This window comes from Carettochelys insculpta, chromosome 16 (assembly GCF_033958435.1).
Source record: "Carettochelys insculpta isolate YL-2023 chromosome 16, ASM3395843v1, whole genome shotgun sequence".
Classification (NCBI taxonomy): Eukaryota; Metazoa; Chordata; order Testudines; family Carettochelyidae; genus Carettochelys; species Carettochelys insculpta.
The window spans coordinates 5439616-5450930 of NC_134152.1; the positions used below are offsets into that span (position 1 = coordinate 5439616).

At 59.7% G+C, this 11315-nt stretch overlaps 1 protein-coding gene across 3 annotated transcripts; it reads left to right on the top strand.

Moving 5' to 3' along the window:
* The first annotated feature begins 379 nt into the window (after positions 1-379).
* Positions 380-11209, top strand: JMJD8 (jumonji domain containing 8). Of its 3 annotated transcripts, none has more exons than XM_075010247.1 (10): positions 380-422; positions 1145-1265; positions 2776-2868; positions 3522-3570; positions 4108-4204; positions 4687-4755; positions 4902-5021; positions 5172-5239; positions 5848-5982; positions 7991-11209. In XM_075010247.1, the coding sequence occupies exons 2-10, from the start codon at positions 1180-1182 to the stop codon at positions 8069-8071; spliced, it is 798 nt and encodes a 265-aa protein (XP_074866348.1). In that variant the 5' UTR covers positions 380-422; positions 1145-1179; the 3' UTR covers positions 8072-11209. The 3 variants fall into 3 exon arrangements, with proteins under 3 accessions (XP_074866348.1, XP_074866349.1, XP_074866347.1); XM_075010248.1 differs by having other exon boundaries at positions 399-447; XM_075010246.1 differs by lacking the exon at positions 380-422 and having other exon boundaries at positions 1053-1265.
* Positions 11210-11315: the final 106 nt, after the last annotated feature.

Genomic DNA, 11315 nt, shown 5'->3' on the forward strand with positions numbered 1-11315 from the left:
CTCCGGGTCGCGTTGCGCCCGTTGCCGTCTCGGAGCGGCTGCTGGGTAATGTAGTGCCCAGGCTCCTGTCCAATAGCAGCTCGCAACGTCAGCCCACCCCCTGCGCCTGGCCGAGACTGAGCGAGGCTGCCCGAGGCCTGCTGGGTAGTGTAGTCCGCAGCCCCCTCCCACATCCTGGCCGCGGTGTGTGGTCTGCACTGCCCCGGCGGGCAGGGTTGGGCGGGGCCAGCGCCCAGCGCGTGGGGCGCTTAGCGCCAGGGCCGGTGTGAGCGCGTGTTCCGAGGGGGCGCTGGAGTGCGGAGGGGGCTGAGGGGGCAACAGGCCCGGAATGCAGCTCCCAGCATGCACTGCGCGCGGGGGCGGTGTTGCTAGCCTGAGACTTGCCGGCACCGGCAGCTCCGCGCGCGGCGCTGTGACTGGCGGTGGGGTCGGGCGGAGAACTGGGCGGTAGCTGCGGGGGGAGGGGTCGGGTGGGGAAATGGGGGTGGGGGTGGTACCTGCGGGGGGAGGGGTCGGGCGGGGAACTGGGCGGTACCTGCGGGGGGAGGGGTCGGGCGGGGAAATGGGGGGGGCGGTACCTGCGGGGGGAGGGGTCGGGCGGGGAAATGGGGGGGGTGGTACCTGCGGGGGGAGGGGTCGGGCGGGGAAATGGGGGGGCGGTACCTGCGGGGGGAGGGGTCGGGCGGGGAAATGGGGGGGTGGGCGAGGAACTGGGCGGTACCTGCGGGGGGAGGGGTCGGGCGGGGAAATGGGGGGGGGTGGTACCTGCGGGGGGAGGGGTCGGGCGGGGAACTGGGCGGTACCTGCGGGGGGAGGGGTCGGGCGGGGAAATGGGGGGGGCGGTACCTGCGGGGGGAGGGGTCGGGCGGGGAAATGGGGGGGGTGGTACCTGCGGGGGGAGGGGTCGGGCAGGGAAATGGGGGGGCGGTACCTGCGGGGGGAGGGGTCGGGCGGGGAAATGGGGGGGTGGGCGAGGAACTGGGCGGTACCTGCGGGAAATGGGGGGTGGTACCTGCGGGGGGGGGGGTTTACAGGGAGGCGGGGGGGGGCAAGCCAGATGTGTGCCAACAGCTGGATTCCCCCCCACCGGCCTGAAGCTGCCCTACAGCCTCCAGCATCTCCTCTTGCTCTGTCCCCTCCCCAGCTGCTCCGGCCCCGCTGTGAGTCTGGCCCAGCCCCATGGGCTCCTGGTGGCAGGTCCTTCTCCTCTCCATCCCCTTGGTGCTGCCTGCAGATTCGGGTGAGCCAGAGCGCAATGGGGGCTGGTAAGTAGACACCCCAGGCCCTGTCCCGGCTGCAGTCTCAGAGGGGCGGCTGTGCTCGGGCTTGTCTGCACTCAGCGGGACGGCGATCGCTGGGTCTCCCGGGGTTGGCTTTAGCACATGTAGTAGGAACACGCCAAATCCACCCCGAGGGTGCCCCATGCACCGCGGTACTCCTCACGGTCATGAGGGGGGAAGTCCTCACGGTCACGAGGGGGGAAGTGGACGGGAGAGTTTCTCCCATTGACCTCTCTGTGGGGGCCACGCCGGAGATTCAACTTATGGCAGGTCGACTCCAGCTACGCACCGCTCATAGCCAGAGTTACGTATCTTAAGTCGACTTTCTTTTGTGGTGTGGACCGGCCCGTAGTCCGTTTCAGCCGAAGCCATGAAGGGCCCAGTGCCACCTTAACGACTAACACGTTTATTTGGGCATCGGCTTTCGTGGGCTGGAGCCCGCTTCGTCAGATGCCTGAACATCTAGGGGTCCCTCACCTCTGTTTGTCAGAAGCTGGGAATGGGCTACAGGGGATGGATCCCTTGGTGGTTATCCGTTCTGTTCATTCCCTCTGAAGCACCTGGCACTGGCCACTGCTAGAAGACAGGACACTGGGCGAGATGGACCGTTGGTCTGACCCAGCGTGGCCGTTCTGATGTTAGGTTCTTAGATACTAGGTGAGACTCTTGAACTCTTTCTCCCTCTCCCCAGCCACGGTCTTTGGGTTGGTTTGAACAAATCTAAGACTGAAGAAGCCCATTGGAACACAGTCCATTGCCACATGGTGGCAGTGTCTGCTGCCCTAGACACAGCGTGCATCTGAGGTGGAACAGTCATTGTTCTTAGCCTAGGTCTTAGCCAAGAGGTTGAAGGAGCTGATGCTGGATGGTTCAACAGCCTCTCCTGAAGAGGGTCGGCCCAGGCATTCCCTAGCAGGGAGAGTGGACCTAGTTTGGAGGCTGAGAATATTGTTCTTAGCATAACGGGCCTTTGGGCCAATCATGTGCCACCTGCCATCCCTCCCCCAAAGAGGCAGCCCGCTACAGAGCTGTGGCACCAGCTCCTTGACGCTCCCTGCCGTGATGTGTGATGGAGTCCCTAGTCCTCTTTCTACTGCTAGCACAGCTGGTGTTCCCGCTAAGCTGAGCACGTGGGCAGCCAGCCAGCAGAGATTCAGGTGCCGCCTGGCTGATTAGCAGAGTGCCCACAGCTCAACAGCCAGCAGCTTGTGCTTCTACGGGTGGTGCACATTCACAGGTGTCTTGGTGCATGTAGGAAATTTATTCTGCACCTAAATGTTAAAAATTAGAAGGAACCCTGAACACAACCCTTGCAACTGACTCTGGTGTCAGAGTTGGTTTCCTTGGGGTAGAGCAGGAGGGAAGTGGCAGTGACCACATCTCCGATCGCCCCCTGCGTGAGTAGCTGATCGTTCTGGGGCTCGTGTCACCTGCTGAGAAATGCTCAGGGTGGTGGTGCTTGACACAGACAGCTCTGTACCTTTTCCTGGCCCAGGCTGACGAACAAGTACTTGGCTCCGAAGGAAGAAGATCACTGCACGGTGGAACGAAGAGACGCTTCCTTGACCTACTCCCAGTTCATAGACCAGTATGCGTGCTGCTTGCTTTGCTCCCCAGGGTTTGCCAGCCCCTTGCCTGTACCCAGCATTGCCTGCAACCAGCAGGGTTATTACCGAGGGAGAGGGCTTCTCTGGCGGGGGGCGGGGGGGGGGGGGGCTTTCCCTCAAGCTGACACCACAGGGTCCTGCCTCCTGACTGCGCACAGGTCACTGTCAAAGTCTTCCGGTGCTCGGAGGGGAGCTGGGCAGCTTGAGGCCCATTAGGAGAGAGAGTCACGGGTCTGGAAGTTGCCAACAATAGAATCCAATCAGCGCTTTCTGTCCATTGCTAGGGAAAGAAGTGACTTCATAGCAAGACCCACAGCTGCAGCTTCACTGTTAGCCCCAAGGAACCCAGAGCTCCTCCCCTGGCCCACCCCACACCTTCGGGGTGGTCTGTGAATGGGCCTGTGCTCAGCTTGCCCATCCACTACCACTGAATTTGGGTCTGAGAACGGAACAGCTCAGCCCACGTATCACACCCATAAATCGGTCGCAGAGGTGGTAATGCCTGGCGTTGACTGCAGCTCACACTGTACTGTTAACTAGGGGCTCCACTTTATCTGCTGGGAGTCCGCTGGGGCTGTAGCATGTGCCAGGTCCCAAGGGCCCAGGAAAAGTTGAAGCTGTCTGTGTTTTCCAGATATGCCTTTTCCAGGCCAGTTATTATCCAGGGGATCACGGACAACTCGGTAAGTGCCTTGTGGGCCTGGCTGTGATGTCCTCCCCCTGCCCTGAGCCATCTCATCATATGTAGGGAAACAGCCCCCTGGAGCGCCTCCATCCTCTCCCCCCAGGCTGGCTGGGTTTGCCCTTCTGGCAGCCTGGCACATGCTATGTAACTGGGTGGGAGTAACTTCTGCCATCTGGGAACTGAGAGTAGACGGCACTGTGATTTCTCCCAAGTTCTTCTGAGTAGCATAACCCAGGGAATCCCCTCTCCTGCTGGAGAGAGCCTGGAGCAGCACCTCCCCCCGCCCAAGCTCTGTGCTGAATTGGTAGGCTCCACCCCCCCAGCCCCCCAGTGGCACCTAGCTCAGCCCCAGGGCATCCCTGCATTTATGTCCTGTTGGATTGGGGACCTGAAAGGCTCATTCTGGGCAGCTCGAATGCCAGCTCTAGAGAGAGGAGGGCCGTCCTGGCTCTGTGCAGGCCTCTGCTAGCTGGTCGCTCCAGGCCACTTCCCAGATACCTTGGCCTCCCGGGGGCCTTCTGCTCTGTGCTTGCAGGCCTTCCAGGAGCTCTGCACAAGGGACAAGCTGCTGGCAGAGTTCGGGGACCATCTGGTGCGTCTCAGCACCGCCAACACCTACTCTTACCGCAAAGGTGAGGTTAGGCGCAGCTGCTGAGCTGCGCGCTCATGGGGCCAGTGGGGAGGCGGCGGCTGCTCCAGACAGACACACGCAGGCTGCTTGTCCTTACCCGAGGCCTCCCTTGGCTGCCTGGCAAGGAGGCCCTGGATTTCATCGTCCAGGAGCACTATAAACCAGCCTTGCTCCTTTACCTCCTCCCCCTCCCTCTTTATGTGCTTGGGAAGGTTGCTGGCCCTTGCCGTGCCTCAGTTTCCCCAGCTGTGATGTGGAGGCAATAGCGTATTGGCCTGGAGCTCTCGCATTGCCCTTGGCTGGCGGTCAGGGGGTTGGCTCAGTGTTGCTTATTAGCAGTCACCCAGCAGAACAACAGGGACTCGCAGGCTGCTCGGGAATGAGCTGCATCGCTGGAACCTTGCTGTGCCCCCCTCCGTCCTGGGTGGGTGCATAGGTCACGCGTGGCTGTGAGCGCTCACCAGTGGTCTCCCCCCCTCACAGTGGATGTGCCCTTCCAGGAGTATGTGGAGCACCTGCAGGAGCCTCAGGACCTGGCCTTGCTGGGCAGTGGTGGGTAGAGGACTTCCCCGTTCAGGCCCTACCAGCAGCCTGAGATCCAGCCGCATGGCTGAGCACAGTGCTGGAGGCCATCTCCCTCCCCAGGCTGCATATCTGGACAGGGCAACGCTACCACTGTCTCCCTTCCCCCTCCCCAGACACGCTCTATTTCTTCGGGGACAATAACTTCACCGAGTGGGGCTCCCTCCTCCAGAACTACAGGCCGCCTCCGTTCTGGATTCCAGGCACCAGCAGAGCCTACAGCTTTGGGATCGCTGGTCAGTACCGCCAGGGCTGGAGGGGAGGACTGGGTGGTGGGGGGGTCTCCTTCCCAGGCTTAGCTGGATGCAAGGCAGCCCAGAAGCAATGGGGCATTCCAAAGGCAGCCGGCAGGCACAGTCCAGCTGATCCCTTCTATCTGCCCGCAGGCTCCGGTTCTGGGGTTCCCTTCCACTGGCACGGCCCGGGTTACTCGGAGGTGATCTACGGCAGAAAGGTGAGAGCGGCTTGTTTACCTGCCGTTGCCCCAGCCCCAGCCCCAGCCTGCTGCGCAGCAGAGCCTCGTTCTGGCGCAGTGGGGATTTGATCCACAGGGGAGCGCAGATTTGGCTGAGCCAGGGAGGACCTGGGAGCAATTCAGCCAGGGTGCTAGCTGCTGCAGTGGCTGAGGCCTAAGGATGTGGCAGAAGGGGAAACTTCCCCATAATGCACCTGGGCCCCTGTTGCCGTTGAGGGCCAGGAGTGGTGGTTCCGGAGAGGCCCTTATGACAAACGGTAGCATATCGTCCTGGACGGTGCTAGGTGCTGTACACACACAAACAGCCCTTGCCGTGCAATCAGGCACTGAGGTTCCCATTCAGATGGGACCCATGGCAGTGGGGGGCGCTGCTGGCAGAGCCCTTAGACAGACCATGCCCCACACCCTTTCCATGGAGGGTGGGGACAGGGAAACACCTGGCCTTGGGGTAGGAAAGATGGTGGTACCCATGAGTGGAGAGGAAAGGGGAGCCCACCCTGCAGGGAGGAGCTGCAGGTCCCCAATGAGAGACCCCCCCCTCTCCCAGCTGGGTAGAGTGGGGGGTCTAAGAGCCCCTCTCCTTGCAGCGCTGGTTTCTGTATCCTCCGGAAAAAAACCCCGAGTTCCATCCCAACAAGACGACTCTGTCCTGGCTGCTGGACACATACCCCTTCCTGCCACCAGCGGAGCGCCCCATGGAGTGCACCATCCGCCCAGGCGAGGTCAGTCCGGCCCCAGCTGCAGCTGCATAGGGCGTGCAGGGGCTGTTGGAGCAGAGAGCAGAGCGGGGAGTTTCTGATGCAGCACAAGCAGCAGGGAGCCCCCACAGCTGTCAGCAGGCTGGAATCCCACCCCCCTCACCAGCGACAACCCTACACTGACCAGGCCTGCACACCAGCATAAGCAGGGCTGCAAGGGGCCCCAGGCCTGCTCTCCAGCCAGTGGCAGGCTGTCCCCGGAGCAGCTCCTGCTGCTGGCACAGTGGTGGGTAGGTATCAGCCGGGGGACTGGAGAAAAGCCAAGAGCTTTAGGCAGGGCTGAGCCAGCCTTGACTGTGCAGCGAGAAGTGTTGGCTCCCAGGGCAGCAGAGGGGAGGGTTGATTGCCCCTTATGTTGTGGGGGGTGAATCCATGAGTCAGTGTAAGGTGTTTAGATACCTTTTGGCCCCATCGCCACAGGACTGGCCAACGTCTGTTCCTAGCTCACCATCTCTCTTGCCAGGCCTGTGGCACCAGCTGAGGGGCAGTGCTAGGGAGAGGCTGGCCTGTGAGAGCACGTTGGGCCAGGCCCTTTAGCTAGATACACCGGAGCTGTGGGAAAGGGCATGACCCAGCAACCCGCTGCGCTTTATCCCACCAGCAGCCAGCTGGGAGATGCCAGCACAGAGCAGGCTAGGGCTGAGGCACTCGGCTTCTGGCCGCCAGGGAGGCTGGGCCCTGCGTTGCATCGGGAGAGGGCTTTGCAGAAGGGGGGCAGTGGGACGGGTGGGGGTGGAGCAGTACCCGGGCTTGGGGGAAAGGCTGTGGCCAGGAGGGCAGGGCTCTGGGTAGAGGGGGGGGGCTGTCCCAGGCTCTGTGAATAACTGCGCACACACTGCAGCAGGCTCAGAGGAGGGTATAATTCCCTTTGCCCCAACAGGAAGATGAAGTGCACCATTTCCCCCACCCAAGTAGCTTCTAGCAGCCTGGTGTATCTCAGAACTGCCATAGACCTGGAGCTGGCTCACGCCCTAGCCCCTGGGATTTGTGCAGCTCCATGTGGCTAGCAGCCCTTGGGCATCAGCAAGCTGGGTGCTGGAGCAGCAGGAGCTGTGTTCTTACAGCTCCAGGCCCTCAGCAGCCTGTGGCCAGCAGTTGGTACCTGGACAAAGAAACTAGGAGAAATGTGCAGCCAGTGCACGCAAAGGGCAGCACAGCAGCTGCTGGCCCCCTTCAGGCATTTGCGCCAAGGATCCATTACTCACTCTCAGCAGGAGGTTGGTTCCCAGGGCAGAACAAATGGACAGACACACCCCCAGGAGCACAGCAAGGAGCGGTCACGGCCCCGTGACACCCCTAACGGCAGCTGCCAACTCACTGGCGAGCGTATTGCCCAGGGTTTTACGCTGCTGTCCTCAGCCTCCAGGTTGTAGCTGGAGGGCGCACTGGGGTGGTGCTGGCTGAGGCTAGCTGAAGAAGTGTGTGTCTCTGTGGGCGTGGGCAGCAGCTGCCTGCCGGACAGGACCTGGCCGACAGAGCAGAGTGAGGCCCGTGTGAACCACTGCCCTAGAGCCATGCAGCAAGGCCAGTCGAAACAGGCTTGGGAGCTCCAAACCGTAGAGGGTCATGTGACGCAGCAGCCAGCGCTAGCTCCCAGGTGGGAGGGGATAAAAGGCAGGTGCCAGCCCATGAATGCCCAGGGAGGCTGGCAGGTAGCTAAGGCCCAGCCTCTGCTCAGAGAAAGGGCACGGTGCTCTGGCCTTGCTTTAAATTGTGCCCCCCTCGTTCCCAGCAACCAGCAGGGCCCTGCTTTGAACAGAGTGGGCCTCAGCCTGCCACCGCTCTGCTCTTAATCCTCTCCTGCCAATCTGCTGTGGAGCAGCTGAGAGCCACGCTCCCTGTAAGCTCAGGCCAAGCATGAGAACCCAGCCTGGCATCCGATGGCTACAGGGAGAGCCCAGGCCAGAGGGTAGCTGTGCAACCCTTGAAGGAGCAGGCAGCTCTCCTTCATTCCACTCTGTCTCCTCTGCAGGTCCTGTATTTCCCTGACCACTGGTGGCACGCCACCCTCAATCTGGACACAAGCGTCTTCATCTCCACCTTCCTGGGGTAGCAGCTCAGGACTTTGCCTGCTGGACACCCCTGCTGGTTCCTTGGGAGCTGAACTCTCACTTCCCTCCAGCTCCAGGCAGAGCCATGCTGGGGAGGAGCTGACCCTGGCAGCAGGGTTGGTACGGCTCTGATACATGCCCCACTGTGAGCACCTTCACCATGCCATCCGTCAACAGCTGCTGGGCTTGGATTGGAGGGGGAAACCAGCGACTGGTGATGTTATCTGCTGGACTTTGGCCTCGTCTGCGCTCACCAGATGATCAGCCCAGCAGGCATCAGTTTAGTGTGCCTAGTAAAGGTGCACTAAATCAACTCAGACACTCTGGTACTCCACCAGACCAAGCAGCAGAAGGGGCATCGATAGGAGAGCTTCTCCCATCAACCCCCCCATATGGAGAGGCTGCAGGAACTCAGTCAAAGGTATGTCGACTCTAGCTCCCCTATTCACACAGCTGGAGTGGCGTACCCTGGGTTGACACTGCTCCCCAGCCTAGACCAGGCCTTACAACACTGCCCTTTCTGCCTCTGTGCACTACTGACACCCTTCAGCAGCTTCTCCTGGTCCTAGGTCTTCTCCAACTTCCCCTTGCTGCAGATTCCAGCACCTCCGGGGCAGAGCTCTTCCTTTCACTGGCCTACAGGCTTGCCCTTTGCCCCTTCACACCCTCTGCGTGTTTTGCGGAGGGCAGCTTCTGGCTCAACCCTAGCAGGAGTGACATCATAACACAGGCTCTTCGTTGGGTGGGCAGTAGCTCAGGACTAAGCCCTTCCAGCTCTAGCACTAAACCACCAGGCATGGAGCTTATTTTGATGCCCTTGTGTCCTCCCCCTAGTGCCCTTCTCCCAGCATCTTTGAGAGCTCCTTTCCTGGTGCTCATTCATTGATGCAGGGAAGAAGGGAGGGACCAGTTTGTTACTCAGGAATCCCCTGTGGCCCAGCTGGCCTTTCATCTGAATGTCAGTGGACAGGCAGCAAAGGACACTTGAAATAATAGTTTGGGTTATTTATTGGGAGTTTTCTATTTCCATTCTGAATTAAAAGAGACAGGCCTGAACTCTACACTTCTCATGACTGCTTCAGCGCCGAGCCCTACCGCACATAAAGCAGCTGCTCCTTTTCCTCCCGAGGGATGGAGAGAGATTCACCCCTGCTCTGACACGGGCAGGAGCATTCCAGGAGTGACTCTGGCGGTTGTTTTCACGAAGGCTGCCTGTGACGCAAAGCGAAGCGTGCTTTCCAGCTAGCACCATACACCCCGCACCTGGGGGGCGCGAGAGCTGCATGGGCAGACAGGAGCTCCCTTTGGTGTAGCCAGAGCAAAATTAGCTCAAGTAGCAGCAGCACCAAACCCCCATTACTGGCTCACTCCACCCTGCTCGAATCCAACTCAGCAACATCAAGCCCAAATAGCCACAGCCTGGCTCTGCAGGTGGGGAAACTGAGGCACAGAATGACAGCTCCTGGGCAAGACCAGAAATTGATTCCTGCCCCAATCCAGAGGCCTTTCCGCTGTAATCAGCACAGACCGCACTGCCTGTCAGCAGCACACCCTTAATATAGCTCTTGGGGGGCTAGGACAGTTCTGTGAAGGATTCACCTCATGCCCTGCTATAAGCTAGTACATTGCTCAGCAATGCAGGCAGCTCTGTCAGCCAGTACCTGGGTCACAAAGTGCAGCTGTCACCTAGCAGGCAAGGCCTGGCCCCACCCAGACGTCCTGAAAGCTCATGGGGCCCTTGGGCCAAGCGACTGTGGAACCAGTTAAGATTGAAAACCAACCTGAACAGTCCCCATGCAGGGCCCAGCACCCGCTTCCCTTCCTCTCATTAATTGCTCTTGCATTTGCAGCAGAGTGGAGCAAAAGGGGAGGGGCAGGGAAGATGAGTTTGTTAAGCGCTACGGGTGAGCGCCGTATTCATGGTGCAGCAGGCCAGGCAGGTGGTGGCTCCTCCCCCACAACTCATGCAAGAATGAAAGGACACCTGATGGAACGGGAGAGATTCCCCTTTTACCAGGCAGAGGCAATGCTTTCTTGCAGCCTGCTACTAACCTGCAATACGCTTTGCCACAGACACGAACCATGCAGAGAGAGCTCTTAGTGTGCCTGGGGAAAAAGATCACCGGGCACTTCCAAAGAAGTAGCAGCATCTGCAGTTCTAGTAGCTAGGATAAATAGGACCCAGGCCACCAGGCCCTGTAGGATCTCTCCTGAGATCAGAACAGCAAGGCCCATGGGGAAGAGAGGGAGCCTTGACTCCAAGCAGGACAGCAGGCTAGTGGTCTGCTGAGATGTTACATTCATGAATATCCTCCCCCTCAACAAAGGCTCTAACTTGCGTGCCAGTGGCTAAGTGAGCAGGACTCCTCAGCCCCTGACTTCATAAAGGCCAGTTCTCTTTCCCTTTCCCAGCTATAAATACCCTGACAAATGCCCCAGACCAGGTGGGCAAAGTCCTCCACACCCACAGCAACACTGCTCAGTCACTGAGGGCCTTCTCCAGCCCTGAGGAGTTCACCAAGCTAGAAGCATCTCTTCTCTTACATTATGCTGTGACTGACCCAACAAACAGGCATTAATCAGAAAGCCCCTCCAGGCCTTGAGATTACCCAACAGGGCAACGCTACTGATGCTAACAGCTCTGCCTGGCCCATCTCCGAGACCTTAGCGCACACACACAGGTGGAAACACCCCACAAGCCATTTTCTAGGTCAATGGGTAATCGCATCATGTGCCAGAGGGTTCCTCCAAGTATCAAAACATAACCAGTGCACTGCTCACGCTAGGAAAAATCTGATCATCTGAAGGGGGCAGAACCTCACGCTACAACAGAACAGGTTTGGAAGTGAAGAAAGCCGAAACCAGAGAACACTCCCTGTTCAAACCCAGCCCTGCCCATGTGACGCAAGTGAGGCAACCTGGCAGAGATAACACACAACACAAAGATCCCCATGTATTCCACACAACTAAAGCCTGCAGCTACCCTCTTCAACACGGAAACTACAGACCCAGCACGACATGCTGCACCTTACTGCGCGCAGCCTCCCCACGCCAGGCAAGGTGTCCCTTTCTGGTGCCCTGTGCCCCTCCCGTTCTCCCATGTAGCACTGAGGCTGCCGCCGCCCAGCCTCCAGCGGCCTTTCAAAGAGATCCCTGCAACTGCAAACCATTCAGACTGCATAACGCTTACTGCCGGAATATTTACTAGCATTGGCAAACTCCGGGAGAGCAAGCTCATGAGGCCGA